The sequence below is a fragment of the Sceloporus occidentalis genome, unplaced genomic scaffold (assembly GCF_023333645.1).
Source record: "Sceloporus occidentalis isolate IW3139 unplaced genomic scaffold, rSceOcc1.0.p SCAF_31, whole genome shotgun sequence".
Lineage (NCBI taxonomy): Eukaryota > Metazoa > Chordata > Lepidosauria > Squamata > Phrynosomatidae > Sceloporus > Sceloporus occidentalis.
Genome location: NW_028317011.1, coordinates 7,102,240 through 7,124,359, shown reverse-complemented (window position 1 = coordinate 7,124,359; position 22,120 = coordinate 7,102,240). Strand labels below are relative to the sequence as shown.

At 41.1% G+C, this 22,120-nt stretch overlaps 1 protein-coding gene across 4 annotated transcripts in view; it reads right to left on the bottom strand.

Annotated features, from left to right (window-relative positions):
- The window catches only part of LOC149298795 (transcription initiation factor TFIID subunit 3-like), a 61,455-nt gene extending 42,505 nt beyond the window's left edge, over positions 1-18,950 (bottom strand). For all 4 annotated transcript variants that reach the window (XM_089487248.1, XM_089487249.1, XM_089487250.1 and 1 more), the window contains exons 1-2: positions 18,785-18,950; positions 14,470-14,712 (exon numbers count right to left, since the gene is read on the bottom strand). In XM_089487248.1, the coding sequence (XP_089343374.1) occupies positions 14,470-14,712; positions 18,785-18,950 (409 nt within the window). The remainder of the gene's footprint in view (positions 1-14,469; positions 14,713-18,784) is intronic.
- Between the last annotated feature and the right edge of the window lie 3,170 nt (positions 18,951-22,120).

Below are 22,120 nucleotides of genomic sequence, written 5' to 3'. Positions count from 1 at the left end.
GTGTATAAGTAACCTATGTTTAAGGAATGGGAAAAAGTCAAGGTACACTGTCAAATGCGTGAAATCCTAGGGTTAAAAGGTAGGACTGTATGAAGAAGTGCCTGAAAACCAAGTATTTATCCCATGTTTACGGGTTTGCTATGGTCTATATAGAGTCCGTCCAAGCAAAAAGATGCCAGCTGTAGCAGGACAGTGACAGTAGTATAGGACAGCAGGGTCTAGGTGTATCGAGCAACCCTAATATTAAAGTGGAAACAATAGAGCGATAAACAGTATAATCAAAGTGGTTGCTGCAGTGGTTATACCGCTTTGACACAGAAACGCTCCTTATAATACAGTATATAATCCCCAATACATCCCCAAAATGACTGAATTTGTTTCTGTAAGGATAATATGCCTGTTAACAGGAAGCTTTTGACCGGTAAATAAGCAACTAAACCTGCTATGTGTTAAAAAAACAAAAAAAAAAACAAGGTCTGTGTGAGAAGGAAGGGGCAGCCATTGAAATAGTGCAAAGCGTGGCCTTTGTGATCGAGACCAGTATTGAAAATGCCATCCGTAGCAGTGGAGTAGACAAAGCGCTGGGTACTGGTGTAACGGCTGCCGGGTGCCCATTTTATGTAGTGGGACTGCAATTTTACATTTCTGTCAACTTATTTTCCTTAAAACTGACAATGCTGGTGCCGAGGCCCGACAAACCCCCTTTTTATCTCTGACATTCTGGGAGAGAGAGATATATACATATATATACACATATACATATATATATACACATATACCGTATTGGCTCGGATATAGGCCGCCCCCGTATATAGGCCGCACCCTAAAAGTTTGGTGCTTTTTTAAAGAAAGTTTTTTTCTTTAAAAAAAGCACCAAAAAAACATGCTGCCACTCTGTCTCTCCCCCCCCCCGAGATATGCTGCCACTGTCCCTCCCCCCCCCCCCGAGATATGCTGCCACTCTGCCCCCCCCCCCCGACTTACCAGAGGAGACTCCCGGGTGTCTTGCGGGGCCGGCGGGGGACATCTACGCAATACGGGTACACAACTTCCGGTGCCGGCACTCAGCTGCCCCGCAAGACACTCGGAGTCTCCTCTGGTAAGTCTTGGGGGCAGAGGTAAAACGCATCGTGCGGTCGGTCACCGGCTGCGGCGACGCAGGTAAACAACGTCCGCAGCCGGTGACCATCCGCACGATGCGCTTAGACAACCTCCCGTGGAAAGTGCTGGCAGGGGAGGCTGCCTAAGCGTATCGGGGAGTAGGATGCAACCTCTGCACCGCTGCGGGGGATCTGTATGGTAACCCTGCCCAGCGGGGTGGGGGGGGAAACAGTGCGGCCTATATTCGAGCCAATACGGTATATACACATATATATACACACGGGACTCTGATGCAACATTCCAAAAATAGGCTAAAACCTGAACGCGCCATTAACTTCTATAGTAATTAAACCACGTAAAAACACAAAAAAAGTTTTAAATTAAAACTACTGACTGAATGGGGAAAGGGCGATTATTTGCTTAAAAATAGATAAATGTATGCATGTTAGCATGCTTTATTATTTATGGGGGTTGGGAGGTGGTTTGACAGCTCCCGCTATGCAACAATGACTAACAGTATGTTAGCAGGGGTGAGTTTTTTTCCGGATGCTGGTAACCTAGAAGAGCAGCTTTCAAGAAGAAAGCGCTTTTTTACACTACCATTAACATGGGAAGCAGATACCTATTTAGGCTGCCTACTCCATGCACCAAACCCTGCATAAAGCAATTCAATTTATATGTGTGTAAAATAAATATATATATATTATATACACACACACACACACACACACACAGTGACGCTTTTACCCAATCTGAGCCTCTGTAATGAAGTGTAAACATAAGCTTACATAAGGCTTAATGTAAGTCTTACACACACTTAAAGAAAAACTTCTGCCGTGGACCCAAGAAGAGGGATGAGAAGTGGCTTACCATGCCCATTAGACATGTTAAATACCACAATCACGGAGAGCGCCCATAAGGGTCTAATCACTAAAAGGAGGGTTTGGAGGAGAGTTTCAACTCCCTCTCGTCACGATTCTTTATGAAAGGAAATGCTGACAGTTTGCTCCTTTCACTAAATGGATTACGTTACCACCTCTGTAACCAACAGGGTTAACTCATGCTTCTGAACTTGTTACTGTTACTGACCAACAATTCAATCCAAGTTCAGAAGCATGAGTTAAACATGTTGGTTACATAGGTGGATTATCCAACTGGATAATTCATATTGAGTGATGTATTTAGTACACATTGTCCCATGCATGACCCAGGATAGCACCCCAACCCTACCTTTCGGTTCCTACAGGTGCCCTCAACACCAAGAAATGCTCAGATCTATACCAGGTAAATGGGTACTATAAGAGAAATTAGGCAATATTCCCGACGGGGCCACTGGGGTGTGAGGTCAATGGAGCAATCTGCCCCTAGTGCAAGCAGACAGAGGTTGAGACCCTCAGACCCACTAACCCTTGGTCAGAATATGCCACTATGCATATTACCGCACAAAAACCAAGTTAGAAATCACAAGAAATAATGATCTGCGGTGTGTAACAAATTACACGCAAACCAGCTTGTTTGAATGTATCTTTATTTGTAAAATATGTACGACAGAAAATCGTTAGCAAGCTTGAAGTGTTTGGAGCGTGGCAATAAATATTGTCAATATAGTGTACAGTAACTGTATTGATTGCAATGCACTTGACTTATCTGTGCAGATAAAAACTTTATCTTGACCTTGCTCAATACAGAGAGCAGAGACAAAAAAACCAAAACACACTGATAGCCTCACTTGAAACATTGGAAGATAACAGCCACAAAAATTATCCAACAAAAAGAAAAGTATACAGGAATCAAATGTTCACAACAACAAAATAAACTGCAGTCATTTTGTAGCTTGGCAAACGATGCCCCCGACTAGACAGAAACAAGCCACAGCACACCAGCAGGAGACAGAAAGGAATAAAGCTGAGAAGTCCCTTTAAATTTCTGGAGTACCCTTTTAAAATACATGAACCCCCCCCAAAGCATCTTCTGCACCTTTGCCCACTAACCCCCCAACCATCTTTTGATCTTCCTTGTACTGACTTTAAAAGAAACCAGAACATTGGAAAACATTACAGGAACAAGGAATCATATTAATGCCCACAGGTCCTATGATACATAATAACGCTTTGCCCTGCATAATACATAAAATTATAAATGTAATAAAAAATACCTGTGCAACTGTATTCCACGTATGTCAAATGAGTTTTGTTTTTTTTACGCCCTCACTCCTGAAAAAAAGTTTAAAACCACAAACTTTTAAGAGACTTTTGCAGTTTCTATGGCAACAACCAGGGCCGGCCCGACAACAGAGCCGAGTGGGGCAACCGCTCCAGGCGGCACTTTTGAAGGGGCGGCACTTTTGAAGGCGCGGCACTTTTGAAGGCGCGGCACTTTTTTTTTTTTTTTTAAAGCAAAAGAGAGAAAAGGGCGCCGAGTGGTTTTCGCTTACCAAGCTGTCAGTACCCGCTCTGCGCCCCTCTCTCTCTCTCTCCTCTGCGGCGAGTCTCCCTGTTCGGTCTCTGTGCCGGCTTGTAATGCTGAGCATGAACAGGGAGACTCGCCGCAGGACTGCTGAAAGGTAAGTACAGGGGGGGGGCAGCAGGGATGGAGGGAGAGAAAGGGTAGTTAAGGGGGGGGGCGGCATTTTACAATTCGCCCCAGGCGGCATTTTGCCTTGGGCCGGCCCTGGCAACAACCTATCAGTGCCTGCTTTTATATGATGCAAAAACTCAGTAAAAAGCAAAAAGCATGAATGAGAAATGGGGGAAGAAAAAAAAATTCTGGGAGGGCTTTGGACACAAATCTGTACTACTATGAATGTTGCCGTGTGTGTGTGTGATATAGATATATATATATATATATATATTATATATGACTTGGATATGCAAAAATCCATGTGCCAGAATTGTTTTCAACAGAAATATCTTGCTGGAAGTCAAAAGAGACATTTGTTTCTTATGAAATCTTCCACCTTAGTCTTAAACCTGCAAGCTAAGTGTATGTAATGCAAGTACGGTATATACACTTCCAGGCACCATTTGGCATGATTTTGACAAATTATAACCATAAGTTTGTCTCGCCGGACTCCTAGCCTATACTATTGAAATTTGGTTGAAATTTTAACCCCTGATCGACACAGCTCATCGGTGTTGTCTGAAGCCAACAGGAAAGCCGTCAAGCGCTGTAGAATATCTGCCATTAATGAAAACGTGTAAAGAGTTTTAAAAAGAATACTTTTCAATTGAAAAATGACTACAATTGACCTCGGCACCAGAGCACATTCACCTAACAGGCACTTTACAAATGCAGTCTTTTTAGGCCAATAACACAGAACAAAAGACTTACAATACAGCACACATGCATTATTATTGTTATATTAATACGTCTCTGATTTGTCAGACTTTCTTTATGTACACGCTCTATTTATACATCCAGCGAAGATGCCATTAATGCTTGGAGAGCTTTCATTCTTTTTGTTAACTGACGGAAAGGAGAACTTCAATGTTAATTTAAGACAGAATTGCTTTTGGGATTATCCCCTTGTGTGTGGCATCGGCGCCCTCTATTGACAAACTGCAAAACTGCGGCTGTTATGTTAGAGAGTTATTTCTCACTACTGACATAAAATAAACTTTGTGAAAGAAAGGGGTAAACAAAGTAGTTATAATATTGGTTATGTCACATTTGTTTTGACGGTGCAGCCTCCATATAAACGTCATCCAGTCCAGATGGAAAGTGGAACTCACCGCATAAGGGTGGTCGGTTTCCCCCTTAAAAGGGTAGTGTCTTGTAGATGCTGCATTTAATCTTAAATATTGCTCGTTTTAACAACTCTGTCTTCACAGTTTTTGAAGTTACACATTTCAGATAGTTTTAGATCTTAAAGGAGTAGTGCCGGTGTTGAACCAGACCACAACAGTTTCATTCAGCTTTTTTGCCAAGAGGTAAATGCTGCAACACGCTCTCAGAACCAATTAATTTGCCAGTTACAAAAAATAAGTCACGACAAACTGTTCCTATGATCCTAATCCCGGATAACTATTTTTGGCATACATTATTAAAAACAAAATGGCTTTTTAAATACATATTGTTCATTTTTTTTTTTTTTAAATATTATTATTATTGCAGCCTTACTTTGACATTGAAAATATAAATCAATGTCACATGTCTCAAGCTTCAGATCTGGCAACGCAAAGGGTCAAGTAAGGAGAACCAGTGATAGACTATCCAGCTGTGATCAGGGGACAGAGGGCAGAAAGCTCCAGGTAGATGTCATAGTATCTACACCATGTCTCAATAAATAATAAAAATAAAAAAATTGCACAATCCAAATGTAAAATGGTGCTAAGCATTAGGATTCTTATTCACAGTGGGCATGCTTTTTTTTGGGGGGGGGTTTGTTTTGTTTTTTGAAAGCAGACGTACGCTGCAAGATATACATTTCAAGAAGTCCAGAGACAAACTAGAGGAAAAAAAAAAAATGGACTGTAATCAAGAAAAATAAGGGGCTATATGAAATGCCATTTAATTTGCATGGGATGCGAGAGAAAAAGGGAAAAAAAACAAAAAACCCAAGCACATTTATAAAAAAAACCAAAAAAAAAAACAACATATAAAGTCTGGTTTCTATTGCCCAATTTAGACGGCAGTTGACTTGGACCCATTGTAATGTTAGCTGACTGGTAACCTGCTGTGATGGGCTCCACACATACACAGACCTTAAAAGCCGAGTCTCACTTGTATTTCAGTAACTCTACTCAACTCCCACGATTCCAGAGGAAATGAAATGGGAATTTCTCTCCCTTTCTGTGGCACCAGGACTTCCTGACTTTGGCAGCTTGGTTGTACGTTGGTTCAAAAAAAAAAAAATAAAAAAAAAATAGAATTCATTGAAGAGTTCCCATGAGCTTCTGTCAGGGGTAATTAGAATTACGCAGAGATAAGGATGAAGTTTTAAACAAGGAAATCTAGTTGGAGTCCTATTACACAAACAGGGTGCCGGCCATAAACAAATAGTTTAAAACAACTGTCTAACCCATCGTGCATTATTAAATCCTGCATGTACATCAGGACTGTCAGAAGTCCCCTCTAATCATCTGCCAGCAGCAAACCTGGTGCTGATTTCACACACAGCATGCAGAAAAAAAAAGAAAAAAAAAAAGTGAAAAAATTCCTTTTTAAGCTTCAAAACATAAGTCTTTGAGCAAATGTACTAATTAAATTCAAAAGACAGAACATCCCCGATAGAAGTCAAATATTCACCAGTCTTAGAAGGCACAGAATCACACTACGCATACAGCGTGGATTCATAAAAATGAAGCCTACCAGTCTTTAGCAAATCAAAGTTTTACTCAACGATCATGTCTCCTTGAAATACACAAGAATACATCGACAATTGGTCACTGTAAAGGACACATTTACAGTATTATTTACGGACATTTAACTTTTTTTTTCTTTTGTGTTGAAATGTTACCTTTTGTTCATTGAAAACGTTTTAAAGATTGAGGCAAGACAAAATGTTGACCAAGGTTTCTCTCTTTTGTTTTCTAAAGAAGTTGCAAAGCATTATATCAACACCCCCCCCCCCCCCCACCCCCGATACATCTAGGGGTTGCTTGCTGGCATTATGTTACCAAAGTGAATAGAAATATAGGAAATCGCTGTAGACATAGATCCAATGGGAAACAAGAGTATGGCCATAAGATGTCTCACTTATGTGGTCTCATACGGTGATTCCATCTGTGTTACACATGGCAACAAGTCCCAGAGATCAAAAAATATATATTTTCAAGCAAACAGAAGTACCAACAGTGCTTCGTCTTTTCTCCAGTACACACAGTATTTATTTACTTTTGGTGTCTTCCATTGAGATATTTTGAAGTTTGTTTTTTTTTTTCCTACTTCATTACTTAGCAAAATAAGTACCTATTTACTCGCTAAATATTTAGCAAGGTAAAGCTATGGATATCTCTATCCCTAACACAGAGAAACTTCTTAAGATTCATTTCAAGGTCAAAAGCGGAGAGCACATCATAAAAATTCCAGGGGTCAATATAAACAAAAGAAAAAATCTACAAAGACCTTAACAAGGCAAATTATATACCCCTTTTTTTTGACAATTACTAGTGCACCTAAATACCTAGTCTAACTTGAACATATCATGGTTGGGAACAATTGGGCTCTTAAAGATGACCCATCTCTCATAACGTCTCTACATTTTTTTGTTTGTCTGCTTCTATTGGATTGTTACCATTCAGATATATACCATCGAAAGAGATTGACCTTCAGTTGGGGTAATAAACAATCTAGGATTAGAAAACATTGTTTATTCACAAAAATCGGGAGGTGAGCTGGGGGCTCACAATACAATACATTTCTCAGGGCAAGAAGATGGGAGGAAGAAGAGATTACAACAGACTGGAGAGAAGGATACTTTATCAAGATCCCCAAGAAAGGGGAACTCAGCAACTGCACAAACTACAGAGGAATCATACTCCTGTTTGTAAGTCTTCAACCTAATCCTCCAAGAAAGAATGAAGGATGCCATCAACAATAGCTACAAGATGAGAAGGCAGGCATTTGGCAGAACAGCTCAAGTAGAAACACCTTGCATCAAAGTCTAGCAGTCCTTGAAGCAGATCTCATTGTTCATCAATTTTGTTGATTTTATAATCCAACCAGACATCTGTCGGTGAGCGTGGAAACAGAATCCAGTTTACAGCGTGGACCCAGCTCCATTACCTTGCACACAGCAGATGCAAGTGAAGACCACTGTAGTGGCAGCCACATCACCACAGGTAAGTCTCAACATCCACAAGACTAAGATGCTCAAAATACAGACCATCAGCAACGATGGAAGCCCACTAGAAGTGTAGTCCTTCACCTACCTTGGCAGCATCATTGACCAGCATAGTGACACTGACAGACGCCTGGGCAAGGATTGCCAAAGCAAAGTGGGCTTCTCATAGCCAAGAACATTTGGAGCTGCAGATAGCCTTGGCAACAAAGATTAGACTGTTCAACTCCAAAGTGAAGTCAGCCCTGCTGTATGGATCTAAACTCTGGACAACCGTAAGGAAGGTCCAACACCTTTATTAACAGGTACCTCAGAAGGATTCTCCAGATGTTCTGGCAAGACACCATCAGCAACACCAATCTTTGGGAGAACATGTGCTGGACTGGCTGGATAGGGCACATTCTACTCACACAGGCAACAAATATCATGAGAGGCACAGAGGTGGTACCCTGAAGGCAAGTGGGGAAAAAAGGCCATCCAAGAAACACATGGCAATGCAACCTCAAGGCTTATGCCAAAAAAAGATGGGCTACACCTGGAACCAGCTTAAGAGAACGGCCCAGGACAGGACTCCAGTAGCGTTATGGGTACCAGCTCGGGCCAGACCCAAAGAGTGACACCCTTATCAGGCACACTGGGATACTCTGATCCATTGGTTTCCAGAGGGTCTTTGTCAATTTTCTTACAGAATGCAGCCCCAGATACCCCTTGCACAGGGCTTCATGGAATTGTTGACATTATCATGGAAAGGGTCTTGAGCTTTTTCCTCAATGCAATCTCGAGGAGTCAGTTGATTAAGCTATTATCAAATTCAAGAGCCTTTCAAATGTCTACAAAAAAACAAATCCCGAACTAGGCTAAAACCACCTAAGAACAATTTTGCTTTGAGGGAGACCTAAACACTGTATATAGCTACACAAGCAGCCCAAACCTTTTAGAAACCTGCTTATTTTATATACCTATATTGGAATGCCTAAGGATGGGTCAGTTACGAATTATACAATCTTTCACCAAGTTCAAGCAAGCTTATAAGGACCTGCTTAAAAGCCCCATTTAGAAGATTACAAAAAGGTATCTTTTTTTTGCCTTTTCTTCTTCAACTCTCCCAAAGTTTTAATACTGATAGAATTTTCATTGCATAGAATATCCCAAGTATGCTTTATTCTTCAGTGGAATGTATAACTCTGTTGGACCTCGAGTATGTTGTACCTCATTTCTTGCTTTTCCCTTGTGGCAGTTTTCTCTAAATACAATTTCAATGTTGATTAATCAACCAGCTCAAGATTGTGAGCAGGACTCTCTCCACCTAATGGTTCAGGTTGTCTGTCAATTCTCATCTTGTCATACCCCATGAATATATGTATTGTATTAGGCGTTGAATATAAATAAAAGATAATCCAAAGTTACATCTACGCATACGCATTGTAAAGTACCACTAGCATGCTCCAACATGCAGTGCTGCAGATGTCGTTATAAATCTAGCTGTAGGTTTGTACACTAGAGCAATTGTACAAAACGAAACATGCCAAGATACATATAGAACAGATTAGTTGGGTCTCAATCACTGGTAAATTTTGTAGGCAGAAGTACTATACAGCAGTTGTACTATACAGCAGTTACTTCTTTGCTAAGCAGTAAATCAATACCGTAACAGCTAACACTACAAAGTGATTACTCATTTGCAGCTTGTACTGCAGCACCTTTATATCTGTCAACCACTAGATGGCAGCACACCATTATAATATAGAAAAACAAAATGTTATATAAAAGTTACTTTAAGGGTCAGCGCTATTATTTCTGCTGGTGAAATTTACTTTAATAAAAGTACATTCATTCTTGGTATTCAGGTATTTTTTTATTTTTACAACCAATTTAAAAATAAATTAGTCGACTCTATACTACTTTCTAAACAAAGCAATTTAAAATGCATTTCCTTTTTAGTAATATATGTATTATCATTAATGTCTTGCATTCTACTAGGGCTGCAACTAACGATTATTTTCATAATCGATTAGTTGGCCAATTATTTTTTCGATTAATCGATTAATCGGATAAAAAAAATGAATGTAAATTTTTCATTTATTTAAAATAATTTAATAAACAAATTATATTAAATACAAACAGCATAATAAAAAAACTTTGATAAAATGCATTTCTTGCCTTTATTTCGCAACCAGCCCCCCCCAATTTATGCACATTTGAGCCCAGGCTTGCCACGCTGCCTCCCACATATGCCACTCTGCCTCCCACATATACCACTCCACGCTGCCTCCCACATATGCCACTCCACGCTGCCTCCCACATATGCCACTGTGCCTGATACACCTTATACCCCGATACACCACTCCATCCTCCCTAGACATGCCACACTGCCTCCCAGACATGCCACACTGCCCTCCCCACATATGCCACTCCACTCTACCCCCAGATATGCCACTGTGGCCCCAGATCTGCCTTATACACCCTGATACACCACTCTGTCCTCCCCAGACATGCCACACTGCCCTCCCCACATATGCCTTATATACTCTATATGCCTTATACCCCCAGATATGTCACTCCGTCCTCCCCAGATATGCCTTATGCCCCCCCCAGATATCTCATAGTCCCCTCATAGAGTCACAGACCATACTTTTATAAATAAGTACTGGGTTAATCTTCACTGCCCCGAGGATTTAGATTCCCCTTAGTTTGCCCCCCCTTTATCTCTAACTGCACCTTAAGTTAACTTTAATAAATTAATAAAATTAACCCTCAGTCCTCATCATTAAATTAACCCTAAACACCCCATTAACCATAACTGCCCCTAAATTAACCCTAAAGACCCCATCAACCACAGCATCCCCTAAATTAACCCTAAAGACCCCATGAACCACAACAGCCCCTAAATTAACCCTAAACATACCATTAACCAAAACTGCCTCAAATTAACTCCAAACACCCCATTAACCACAGCTGCTCCTAAATTAACCCTAAACACACCATTAACCATAGCTGCCCCTAAATTAACCCTAAACACCCTATTAACCATAGCTGCCCCTAAATTAACCCTAAACACCCTATTAACCATAACTGTCCCTAAATTAACCCTAAACACCCCATTAACCATAACTGCCCCTAAATTAACCCTAAACACCCCATTAACCATAACTGCCCCTAAATTAACCCCCACCTCCCCTAACTTTCAGTAGCCCAAATATTAATTTTATACTTACAGTTAGATGAGTGTCACAGCCATGTGGTTCTGGCCTTCTGGGAGAAGGAAGGGGCGGGGCCAGTTGTCACAGTGATTACAGGGAGGGGCTGGTAAGTAGGAGCTGCTGCTGTGAGTCAGACTAAACGGATTATATAATGAGGGGTATTTTACAGAGCGTTTGCTCTGAAAAAACCCTCATTTAATAATCGATAAAAATCGATTCAACTAAATTGATAATGAAATTCGTTGGCAACGATTTTCATTATCGATTATATCGATTAGTTGTTGCAGCCCTACATTCTACCATACAAAATATTAAGGTGAAACCAAGCTGTTTCGCTCATTTGCTTTGCAACTAGATGCTTTAATATGGCCCTCCTTGAAGGCACATTTTAAATAAATTTAGCCTCACAAAAAAGGTAAGCCATTGTCATTTAATTGCTAGAGCAGCAGCTCTGATATCCCTGCTATACAATACAAGTGTATATATATTTAGAGCACTGTTACATTGTTTCAATACACTCAGACCATTGCTGAAAGCTTTCATTAAACCAACAACTCTCCTGTTTATCACCAGAAAGATCTACCGAATGAGGCAAAACAAAACAAAAAATGGTAATATTGCGTCTCCGGGACTAAAGGCATTGTTCTGCAAAGACATATGTCCTTGGTCTTTAAGGGGTTAAAGTGCATCATATTAAATTGCATTCCGTTAAAGGGCTCTGAAGCAGGCAGTGGGGAATAGAAGCAACTGCTCCTAGTGGTATACACAAGATAGGGCAAGAGTTAAATAACAGAGCTCTGTTGCTAAGCAACATCAAACATTTTGAATGCAATTTTAAGGCGATGGAAAGCATTGAAGAAAAATGATTTTGCCATTTTACATGAAGGTGCCCCCCTGATATAATCAAGGAAGTATACTAGTTTTATAGCAATACAAATATAAACATTTGGTAGATGTTGAGTAATATATTAGGGCTGAAACAACAGATGGACTAAGTCTATAATAATCGATAAATAGTTGTCATTCATTTTCATTATCGATTAGTTGGTCCGGGTAGAGCATGCGCAACTGTTTTAAAGTTAAAACTATTTCAGACGTATGCTACTCCAGAGCAGAGTGGAGAAGACGTGCCAGACAGGTGTAACGCATGCATTAACTTTCTCCCGCCATTCAGACTGATCAGGTCCCCAATCTCTCTCTCTCTTATCCCATCCACTGGTCCCCTCATTAACCCCCATACTTGTACGACCCCTTGACCAAGACCACACGTGAGAGCTATATTGTTTTATGTAGACATACGGTTGTTAAACCAGCTATGATGTCCTCTTTTCTAATCACCAGGATACGGTAACCCTATTAACCATGTAAGAACCATAACTTGGCAGTTGGGTCCACTCATTTACCAAAGTGTAATATATGAAGACCTTAGTCTTTGGCCTCCTCTTAAATTCAAGATAACCATATGCCATACATGTTTAAACTCCCTCATTGTTTTAGGCTCTGATGGAAGGTTGTTCCATAATATATAGATATATCACTCTTCCTTTCTTACAACTAGACCTACTTTCATATTATGGCCTCTTGTCCTAATATTTCTCCTCTGAAATAAACATCCCTCCTTTACCGCTATCACATCTCCTATGATATTGTTTTCTAATAAAATTTTATGAACGGTTAGCAGGATGCTTTTTAGTAGCCTTCCTTTAAACTGTCTCTCCAATGTGTCAAAATCCTTATGAAGATGGGGTCTTCAGAACTGTACACAATCATCTGGGTGAGGCCTGACCAGAGACCTGTTAATCACCGCTTTCCTTTCCACTACTAATGCTTCTCGCTATACAAGTCAGCACGCGGCTTTCATTACTCCTAAGTCCCTGTTACCAGTGTCCCCAATACTATATTCTGTGTTGATGTTTATGTCCCAACTGCACTATTTTACATTTATCAATGTTAAACTGCAGCTGCCAACATCCAAAAACTGCAATTTATTTATTAAAGTCTATAAGAAGCAGTGCCAAATCCTTTACTGAAATATATTCCTATTGCTCTTACCTGCTCTATTTGATTAGTCTGCTGCTTCTGATCTTGCAAGCAATCCTTTGGCATCGTTTATATTACATTTTCCAGATACTGAAGCAAGACTTACTGGTCTGTAGTCGGCCAAGTCTTTCCTGCTACCGCTTTTTGTGAAGTGGTTACTAAAATTACCAACTTCCAATCTTCTGGAACTACTGCTCAGGATAGAGACTGGTTAAATGAGCCAACGGTTTTGCCAGGACAGCCAAAATCTTTTTTAATAAGCCATCTTACCGGGTCCCATGGATTTGTCGGTTTTTACTTTGGAGATTAAAAGTAGAGCTTATTCCTGTGTGTTAACGCTTATGCTTTACATGATATCCCTTTTTCAAGTTTACTGTACCCAGACAAATTTACAATATATGCAGAAGAATCCAACATTTGTTAGAACTACGGGACAGATCCCACTGCTGATATATATTTTATGCATGTTTGGCAATATTGTCACAGGAAAATTCGAAATGCATTACAGAAGGCCAAAGTGCCCCTGTGCACACTACAATTATTCTAACATCTGGGTGGGTTTATAGCTTTTTTTTGGCACTGCACAGAGTATCACAACATTATTAAATCTCAATGTAGGGTCCTTACAGGTGACCGGGATCTCTTAACTACAGTATACTCCCAATAGTGTCATATTGGCATCATTGGGGTCTATTCAAATTTTATTTCTCGCTCCAGAAGAGGACATACACAGCCCTGACTAACCCCCTTTGAGGAGCTAGCTTTGTTGAACCCAGTGACCATATATTTAATTTAATAAGGCGTAGTACCATTGATGATTAACTGGAAATGTAATGTTGTGTAGACTCCCTCTCACTGCATGTTGGCTTCTGCCAGTTATTTAGCCTAAAGGATCAATATTTTTTATCCAATAATACTAAAACACTAAGGCTTTTATGGAGATTCTAAAAAATATCTGCTCCACCCTGCCGATTGAAACAACACTATTAATGTATCTTTTTTTTTCTCTATATAGGCAAACGGAAAGAAAGTTTCTCTTTTGAAGACAATCATTGTAGTTTATTGGACTACCATTCCCTTGCCCAAAGGGAAACCAAAACATCACAGAAAAGGGGACTCTTCTTACATTTGCTATATGAGCTAATTAAGCAGCAATTTCTATTTTTTGTTTGTTCTTTTAAAAGTTTGGTGCATCTGTAAACAGGGCTCAACCAACCCTGTGTGCCAGGTCGCCATGGAGACTAGAATTCACTAGAAACAAGAATGCTTTTGCGCAATACTGAAAAAAAAAAAGTACATATTACAAAGAAAATATGGCAGGAAAAAAGCCATGCAAGTTGACAGTACCTTCCTGTGATGAAACGATGAGGGGTAAGTAGTCGGGAATATATTCTTTGCGATCCTCGACATCTTTGTTTCCCAGAGATGGGAACTGAAATACATTATTCTTGCTGACAGGGAAGGATGGGATTTGATGTGGAAAGGTAACTGGCTCGATATTATGGATGTAATCTTCCAGTTCATTGAGGTTCACACCCATTAACTTGAAGGCTTGGCCAACATCGTCCAAAACTGGATCTGTTCGTCCATCTGAGAACACAAGACAATCAAATGTTAGGGAAACTCCATTTTGGAGGTTATAATCCATATGCAATGATCCCGTTAAATTGTCTAGCTGACATCTGAACAGATTTTGGATTGATAGACAAATGTTGTAAACATATGTGACCAGCTGTCATATTATCTCGCTCCATTTCAAGAATATTCAGGTGTTCACCACTTACATTCCAGGAAAAGGTAAGAGTAAAAAAAAAACCAATTGTGACATAGCAATAAATGGCAAAAATGCAATATTTAATCAGCTATATTAACAGCATAAAGATACGCAGTCCATTAAACGGCTTATATCAATTTACTATGTAAAATTCTGTATGGCTGATTCTGTCTCGGTAAGCAAATAATATGCAAAGTTTTTTTTGTTTGTTTTTAATGTTGGGTCACTGAAATGCCAATATCTGAGCACGGCCACCCACCATTCACTTTGATCAACATAGAAATACATTTACTTTCATTGTTTTGTGTTACCGGACAAAAGTTGGCTATGATTCTAATATATCAAGATAGAGAATTACTGTCACACCTCAGGTACCTATAAGATATCTTGGCTACCTAGCACAACAAATAAAGGGCTCTCTGATGGTATATGAACAGGATAACCATTTCCTAACCAGGAGGATGTATTTCTGCTTTAGTATCAGTGTAGCCATCCAGGTACCAGTGGCTGAAGTTATACAAACTAACACCTTCATTCTTCTTATGAGCTTTGCCAGATCACTTTTAATTGGGGGGGGGGGGGATTTTTATAAATCTACCCTTTAATCTCGCTTAGCTGTAATATTGTTGTGATATCTGGCCATCTCTTAAGTCATAAATATCAGTCATCTGATGTAATAGTTTCAGTTTGCCCTGACCTTGTTACCTCCAGCTAAGGAAAAAGGTGGCCATCTAAAGACTTAGAAATAACTTCAGCCTACAAAATACATATACCGTATTTTTCGCTCCATAAGACGCAGTTTTTTTCCTCCCAAAGTAGGATGAAAAATCAGCCGCGTCTTATGGAGCGAAGATGCAGGCAGGCAGGGAGGGGGGGGGGCAACGATATACCGTATTTATCGGCGTATAACACGCACTTTTTTAACTAAAATCCGGAGCTTAAACCCTACCTGCGTGTTATACGCCGATAAATCCGGGGTCGCAACTGAGGCAGGCGGCGGCGGCCGCCAGCAGAGGAGTCCTGGATTTCTGCCAGTCAGGGGGACCCAAGGGGTGCCGAGCGGTTGCTGAAGACAACCGCTCGGCAACTCTCGGGCCCCCCTGCCTGACAGATATACAGGAATCCTTTGCTGGCGGCGGCCGCCACCGCCGCCTGCCTCAGCGCTTCAACTCCTGTGTTGGAAGCGTTTGTCTCGGGTGCCGGCGCTTTACGCTGGGCGCCGGCATATGACGTCAGACGCCGGCGCTCAGCAGTGAAGCGCCGGCACCCGAGACAAACGCCTCACGCTTCCAACACAGGAGTTTAAGGTAAGTGACCGGGGCGGGGGGGGGAGATCCTGAGAAGGGGGGGTTAGGGAGTTAGAGGGGAGATCCTGAGAAGGGGGGGTTAGGGCGTTAGAGGGGAGATCCTGAGAAGGGGGGGTTAGGGAGTTAGAGGGGAGATACTGAGAAGGGGGGTTAGGGAGGGAGGTCTTACTGTGTGTGTCTTACTGTGTGTGTGTGTCTCACTGTCTCACTGTGTGTGTCTTACTGTGTCTGTGTGTGTGTGTCTTACTGTGTTCATAGCTTATTCAGTTATTGTAATAAATATTTTAGCCCATTTTTTAGCTCAAAATATTTTTTCCTTTTTTTTCTCCTCTAAAATCTAGGTGCGTCTTATCAGCAGGTGCGTCTTATAGAGCGAAAAATACGGTACTTTATACCAGGCTGCCTGCTTAATACATACAGATTTGCCCTTTTTTACTTCTACATATACTTCAACCTACTTTTATTCACTAAAGCGAGAGTTGACAGGAGAGATGTCTCTTCAGCTCATCAACTTCACTATAAATTATGAAGGGTCAACCACGCTTCTGCTGCAGGAAGGCTTGGCTGGCCCTGTACAATGTATAGCAATGAACATCACAGCACACACACGCACACACACACACACGCACACACACACACACACCTCCATCAGCTCTCTTGACAGTCAATATCATTACCAATTCTATCCATTTACCAATTCCCAATTACATTTTTAAAATGCGACATCTTTCAAGACAACTAGTGAGATGAACACAGAATTCTCCATTTACTACCTTTAGTTACCAAAACATTACTGGTTTATCCATTTTGTCAATTCTGTACCTCACTGGATTGCTGTAAAACCAAAACTTAACCCTTGAGCAGGACACTCATCCCCGTGCCAAAAAAAATTCCACAATTATCCCGCGCACCTAAGGCAGCCACCAGCTCAGAACTCTAACAGATCTTCATGTTCTCTTCTATTAAACAGGAGACTGGATTCCCAATGAATGGCAGACTGGTTAGGATTAGTTATACAATAAGTAAACACTGCTAAGGAGCTACAAGAAGCACAGCAGGTTTTCAAGTCTTCATTAGAACATCTGTCTACACCAATTTGTGCAGCTCTAGTTATAAACAAATTGCCATTTTTGTCAAAACTATAAAAATCTGAGTCACAAAGGACAGGCTACACAGAATATGTAAGAAACCAAAGGTTCCTTTGATTATTTGTAAAGCAAAAGAAATTCATCCCAAAATATCAGCCCCCCCCCAATACAGATTTAGTATGGTTTTTATTTATTTATTTCACACTGTGAGACCTGCAATAAAGTTCTGCAGTCCTTTAGAAAGTTTTGGTATAACATTAAGTTGATTTACACTGCATCATAACAAAACAGATCTGCTATTAAATAAGCAGTCCGCGAATTAACCTTTTCAAGACGCTTTGAAATAAAAATAAAAAATATTTCCACCAAAAATTCAGGTTTACCGACTAACCTGTCCGCTTTTAAAATAAAAGCTGAAGAAATCTAGCAAAGTATTGTATATTGTACATTACGAAGATTCAAGAACAGCTAGTTCTAGTGATTATTTCTTATGATGGGCCTAATTGGCTTTTTTCCCCAGTGGCCGGGTTGCCAATGTGTCAAAACGGATAGTTGATGGCGAGATAAAGTCTTCCAAGTCGTTGTTTAGTGAATAAACCAGACGTTGCATATTGCCAAATAACTGACGAATTTGGACACATTTAATACTACTATTCAACAGATGCACTGGGTCTTCCAAACAATTATTTACACAACACACTCGCCTATAACTAGACAGAAGAGAGGCCAAAAAATCTTCTGCCGCTACGGCTTCGATCATTTAAACTTACAGCAACACAGCTTTTGCATATAACTTCATAAAAGCCACAGATTTATGCTGAAATTTGAAACAATAACTATTAAAGCAAACAAGTACAGTCCATAGATTAAAATGTGTACATAGGCTTCAGGTTGATACTTCAGCCATCACAATCATTATAAACAATGTCTGAAGACACCATTTATACTCAAATGCTATAACAGATCAATGAAGATAAAGCAGCCCAGGTGCAGCTGACTTATCTGATGAAAGCTGTATATGTAGAAGAAAGTAGAACATTACAGGCTGGATGGAGTGAAAAAAAAGTTTCTTCTAGGGAACTCTAATGTATCATTGGTCGGTTCAGATATTGGGACCTATACCCCCATTCATCGCGATTTCCTTGAACCTCTGCCTTGTAACATTGTAAGTTTTCAGTGCTTCATCACAGATGATCAGGCATTATTACTTTAGGTTAATGCTACTTTTCCAGGCGATAGGCCCACCGAGCAGTGGAGGAAATAGCGTTTCATTTACTAAAGACAACTCAGATCGCTTTAAACATTAGGAAGATTACAATTGAAAGCCGTATATCACGCGGATCGTGCGCACGGATGTAAATAACAGATCATGAGCAACGGCGCACGAACAGACACAGAACTCCTTGACATCTGGTAAGAACCGCTACGTTATTGCAGGCACTCATGGCGCCAAGCTGTCACCCCCTTAGGACACTATAAGAAGATATACTCACATAGATCGGAGTAACGGTGGGCTCCCCGGCACAGCTGCTGAAGGTACCTGTGCAGTACGTCGGTGAGCAGGTCGCAGGCTGTGAGCTGCACAGAATCCCAGCCCAGGGCCTGGCAAATTTGTGCCACCGACACTCGCAGCAGCGAGCGCGAATAGCTCTCACACATCCCGTCTTATCCCGCTCCCATTACACGTTTAGGAACCTTCGTTTCTTTTTCGTTTACCCGCTCGGCCCCTTCTCCGCTTTCATTGCTGCCGCCATCTTGGCCTTTCCTCCCCTCGCCGCTCTGGAGCACAGGCTTCAGTCTCCACCAATCCATTGCAGAGCAATTCAACCACACTACTTCCGGCTGCAATCCGAAGATCGGGAATCAGCCATTGAAACAGGAAAGAGGTGTTTTAAGGAGGCGGAGCGCTGTGGGTCCTAGATTTAGCGCCAGTGCATTTTCCGTCATTATGTGTGTGAGCAAAATACGCGTACATCGGGTTTTATTAAGAATGTGGGCGAGGGTTCAGATTGTTAGAGTAACGCACTGTCGGAGACTATCTCAGTACGTGCGGCCCGAATTCAGGGGATTTCATTCAAAATATCGTTACCTTCCAACAAGTAATGATTGTTATAAGGACTGTTATACGAACGATCTGTTTGTCTCCGTCTTTAAATACGGTGTTGCTCCGTGATGAACTCTTAAAGGGTGTCACTCGGCTAATGAAGAAATCTTATGGGTACCAATGTTTTTAACCGAGCTGGCACCGCATGTGTTTGAAGACGTGTGTATATCCTAAATGTATGCATTAAAAAGGCCGCTAACGCTCATTGCTTTTTCCCTGTAAACCATCACAGTGGTTGATTATTATTGTATCTCAAATGTTGCTTTATTACACAAAAACATCACATATCTCTTCCGTTTGAAGTTTTGGATGGTCAAGGTCACCATGATTAGGATTGTAAGCATTCCTGATTTATCTGCCAAGCCCACAGGTAGTTCATGGGGGGGGGGGTTTGCTATTTTGGTACTTAGCTGGCCCTCCTCTTCGCCACTATTGTCTGTTGTATGCCCATTTCTTGTTGGCTATTGAATGCTCCACCATGACCCTTATTCCGTCAATGACTCCAGATAAACGTCTTGGGTTGTACACGGCCAACTTGGCTTTCCCAGATCTGATAAATGGATCAGTTGGCTCGCAGTCTGACTGATACTGGTATGGAGCCTTCCCACATAGCCTTTTAGGAACATGTAACCTCCTCAAAAGCTTAATTTCAATGTGAAAATCTGGTTTATTGTGCAGAATCAACAGAATTTATACAGTGCAACAGTCCAAATAGTAAAATATTTATTTTTTGTGAAGACCGCAATCCCTACTTCCTTTGTTGGTGATGAAAGGTGAAAAGGTCTTCTAGTGGAGTTAAGGCCACTAGGAGATCGAATCCCCAATCTTCTTCGGGGCAGCCTATTCCTTCACTCCCTTACCAAAATCAAGGGTGGGTTGGATCTTCTAGGATCCCCTCTGAAGAGCAGATCCATTAAAGTCTTCAAGGAGTAATGGAGGCCAAAATGCCGAGTCTTCTGACCCGGCTCCTGTGGCTTTCCAGATGTGAAAAACTGTACCGCACGGAAACTTGGGCGCAAAGTCAAGAAAGTGCCATTTCAGCCCCAGCCCATGGCCAAGGTTATATAGTTTTTCCTCTCTTACCACGAGCCATAGGCCCAAGTAAATAGTGTAACGAGTGGAGGCTCAACTGAAAATCCAGGTGGTTTTAATGTGCAATTGGCTTTCATGCAAGTGAATGTGTCCTGTCCTATACACCAAACACGTGGAGACCACCCTGGGTACCAACATGTAAATCAGGACTTGAAAACAACAAAAGGTGCCACATATAGTAACAAATAGTTACACAACAGCAGTGACAATAGCAGTTCCCACAGTAAGTATTAATATGTTAATTGTGCAGTGTATATTAGCGGTTGGGCTACCTCGGATTTTTTTCCCATGGGGGGGTGTGTCTTCATTAAACCCCTATCCAGTGTTAAATGTAGAGGTTAACCTTTGCAGACAGACCCAAGAAAACTTGCAGAAAAGCTTGAGATGTATTACTGGGACTCCTGGCCCTTGTGAATAAAACCTTAATTTATTTTTAAATAGTGAAGTTCATAAAAGTGCATGTACAGAGGTAGCTCACCCTTTTTATGGTTACGAATACGCTCCATGCCATTGCTGGGCCTTAAGCTACATTGCTACTGGTCTGCTGGTAAAATCACACCCAAGGGGGAAATTAGGAAGCACGCTCTCAGTGTTTGTACCCTAACTGCGAAGTGTATTAGCAACTCACAGATAGGATTAAATTAATTTTGGTTGGAAAATAATAACAAACTTTACAGGCTTTCTGAAAGTGAGGCAGGGTACATCTTTGTCTGGGACCTCATCGTATCCCTTCTTATTTATTCATATCATATGTACCTGGACAACAATTACATAAGCATCCCTGTCTTTGAAAATCTTTATTTTTTTATAGCTGTTTGGAGTGCTGGGATTCCTTTTCTTTGTTTGAAAATATTTTTGCGAGACGTCATTCAAAGCAGCAGTGTATGTTGTCCCCAGTACAACGTGCATTGGGGGAAAATGTCACTAAACCAAAGTGCATTGCAGATTACAATAAGCACATGGTTGGTGTTGGCTTGGCCGAAACCATATTTGGTTAACACAAGGGCATGATTTGGTATAAGAAAGTTGCGCCATTGATCTAATACAAATGGCAACGTTCAATTCCTTTGTATCGTATAAAAAGGCAGAGACAAGGAAGGAATATACCTTCCTTAGGGTCAAGCTGAAGATCATCAGCTGGAGATCGCCACCTATAAATCCCTGATGGAGAGTCAAGACTTCCAGTATGTAGAACAGGCATCATGGTAGAACATTGTTCAATATTTATTCATGTAAAAATAGCAAATTTCAATACAATCACCTCAACGGTACAGTGTCCACTTTTATAGATGTAAAATTCATATAATAAGGTTGTGGTCAGTGTCTAGACAATAAACTGTAACTTTTTTTTTTTTTTACAGTGTCCCGGATAGTGAACTCAAAGTTTTGAAGGAGGGTGAGTACGAAGAGAATGGAATGGATAATTAAGGCAATACACCCGGGAGTCTCCTCTGGTAAGTCTTGGGGGCAAAGGTAAAGCTTAGACAACCTCCCGTCCCGGCACCCCCCCCCGTGGAAAGTGCTGGCAGGGGAGGCTGTCTAAGCGTATCGGGGAGTAGGATGCAGGTCCCCTGCACCGCTGCGGGGGATCTGTATCCTAACCCTGCCCAGCACCCGGGACTGCATGTCCTGG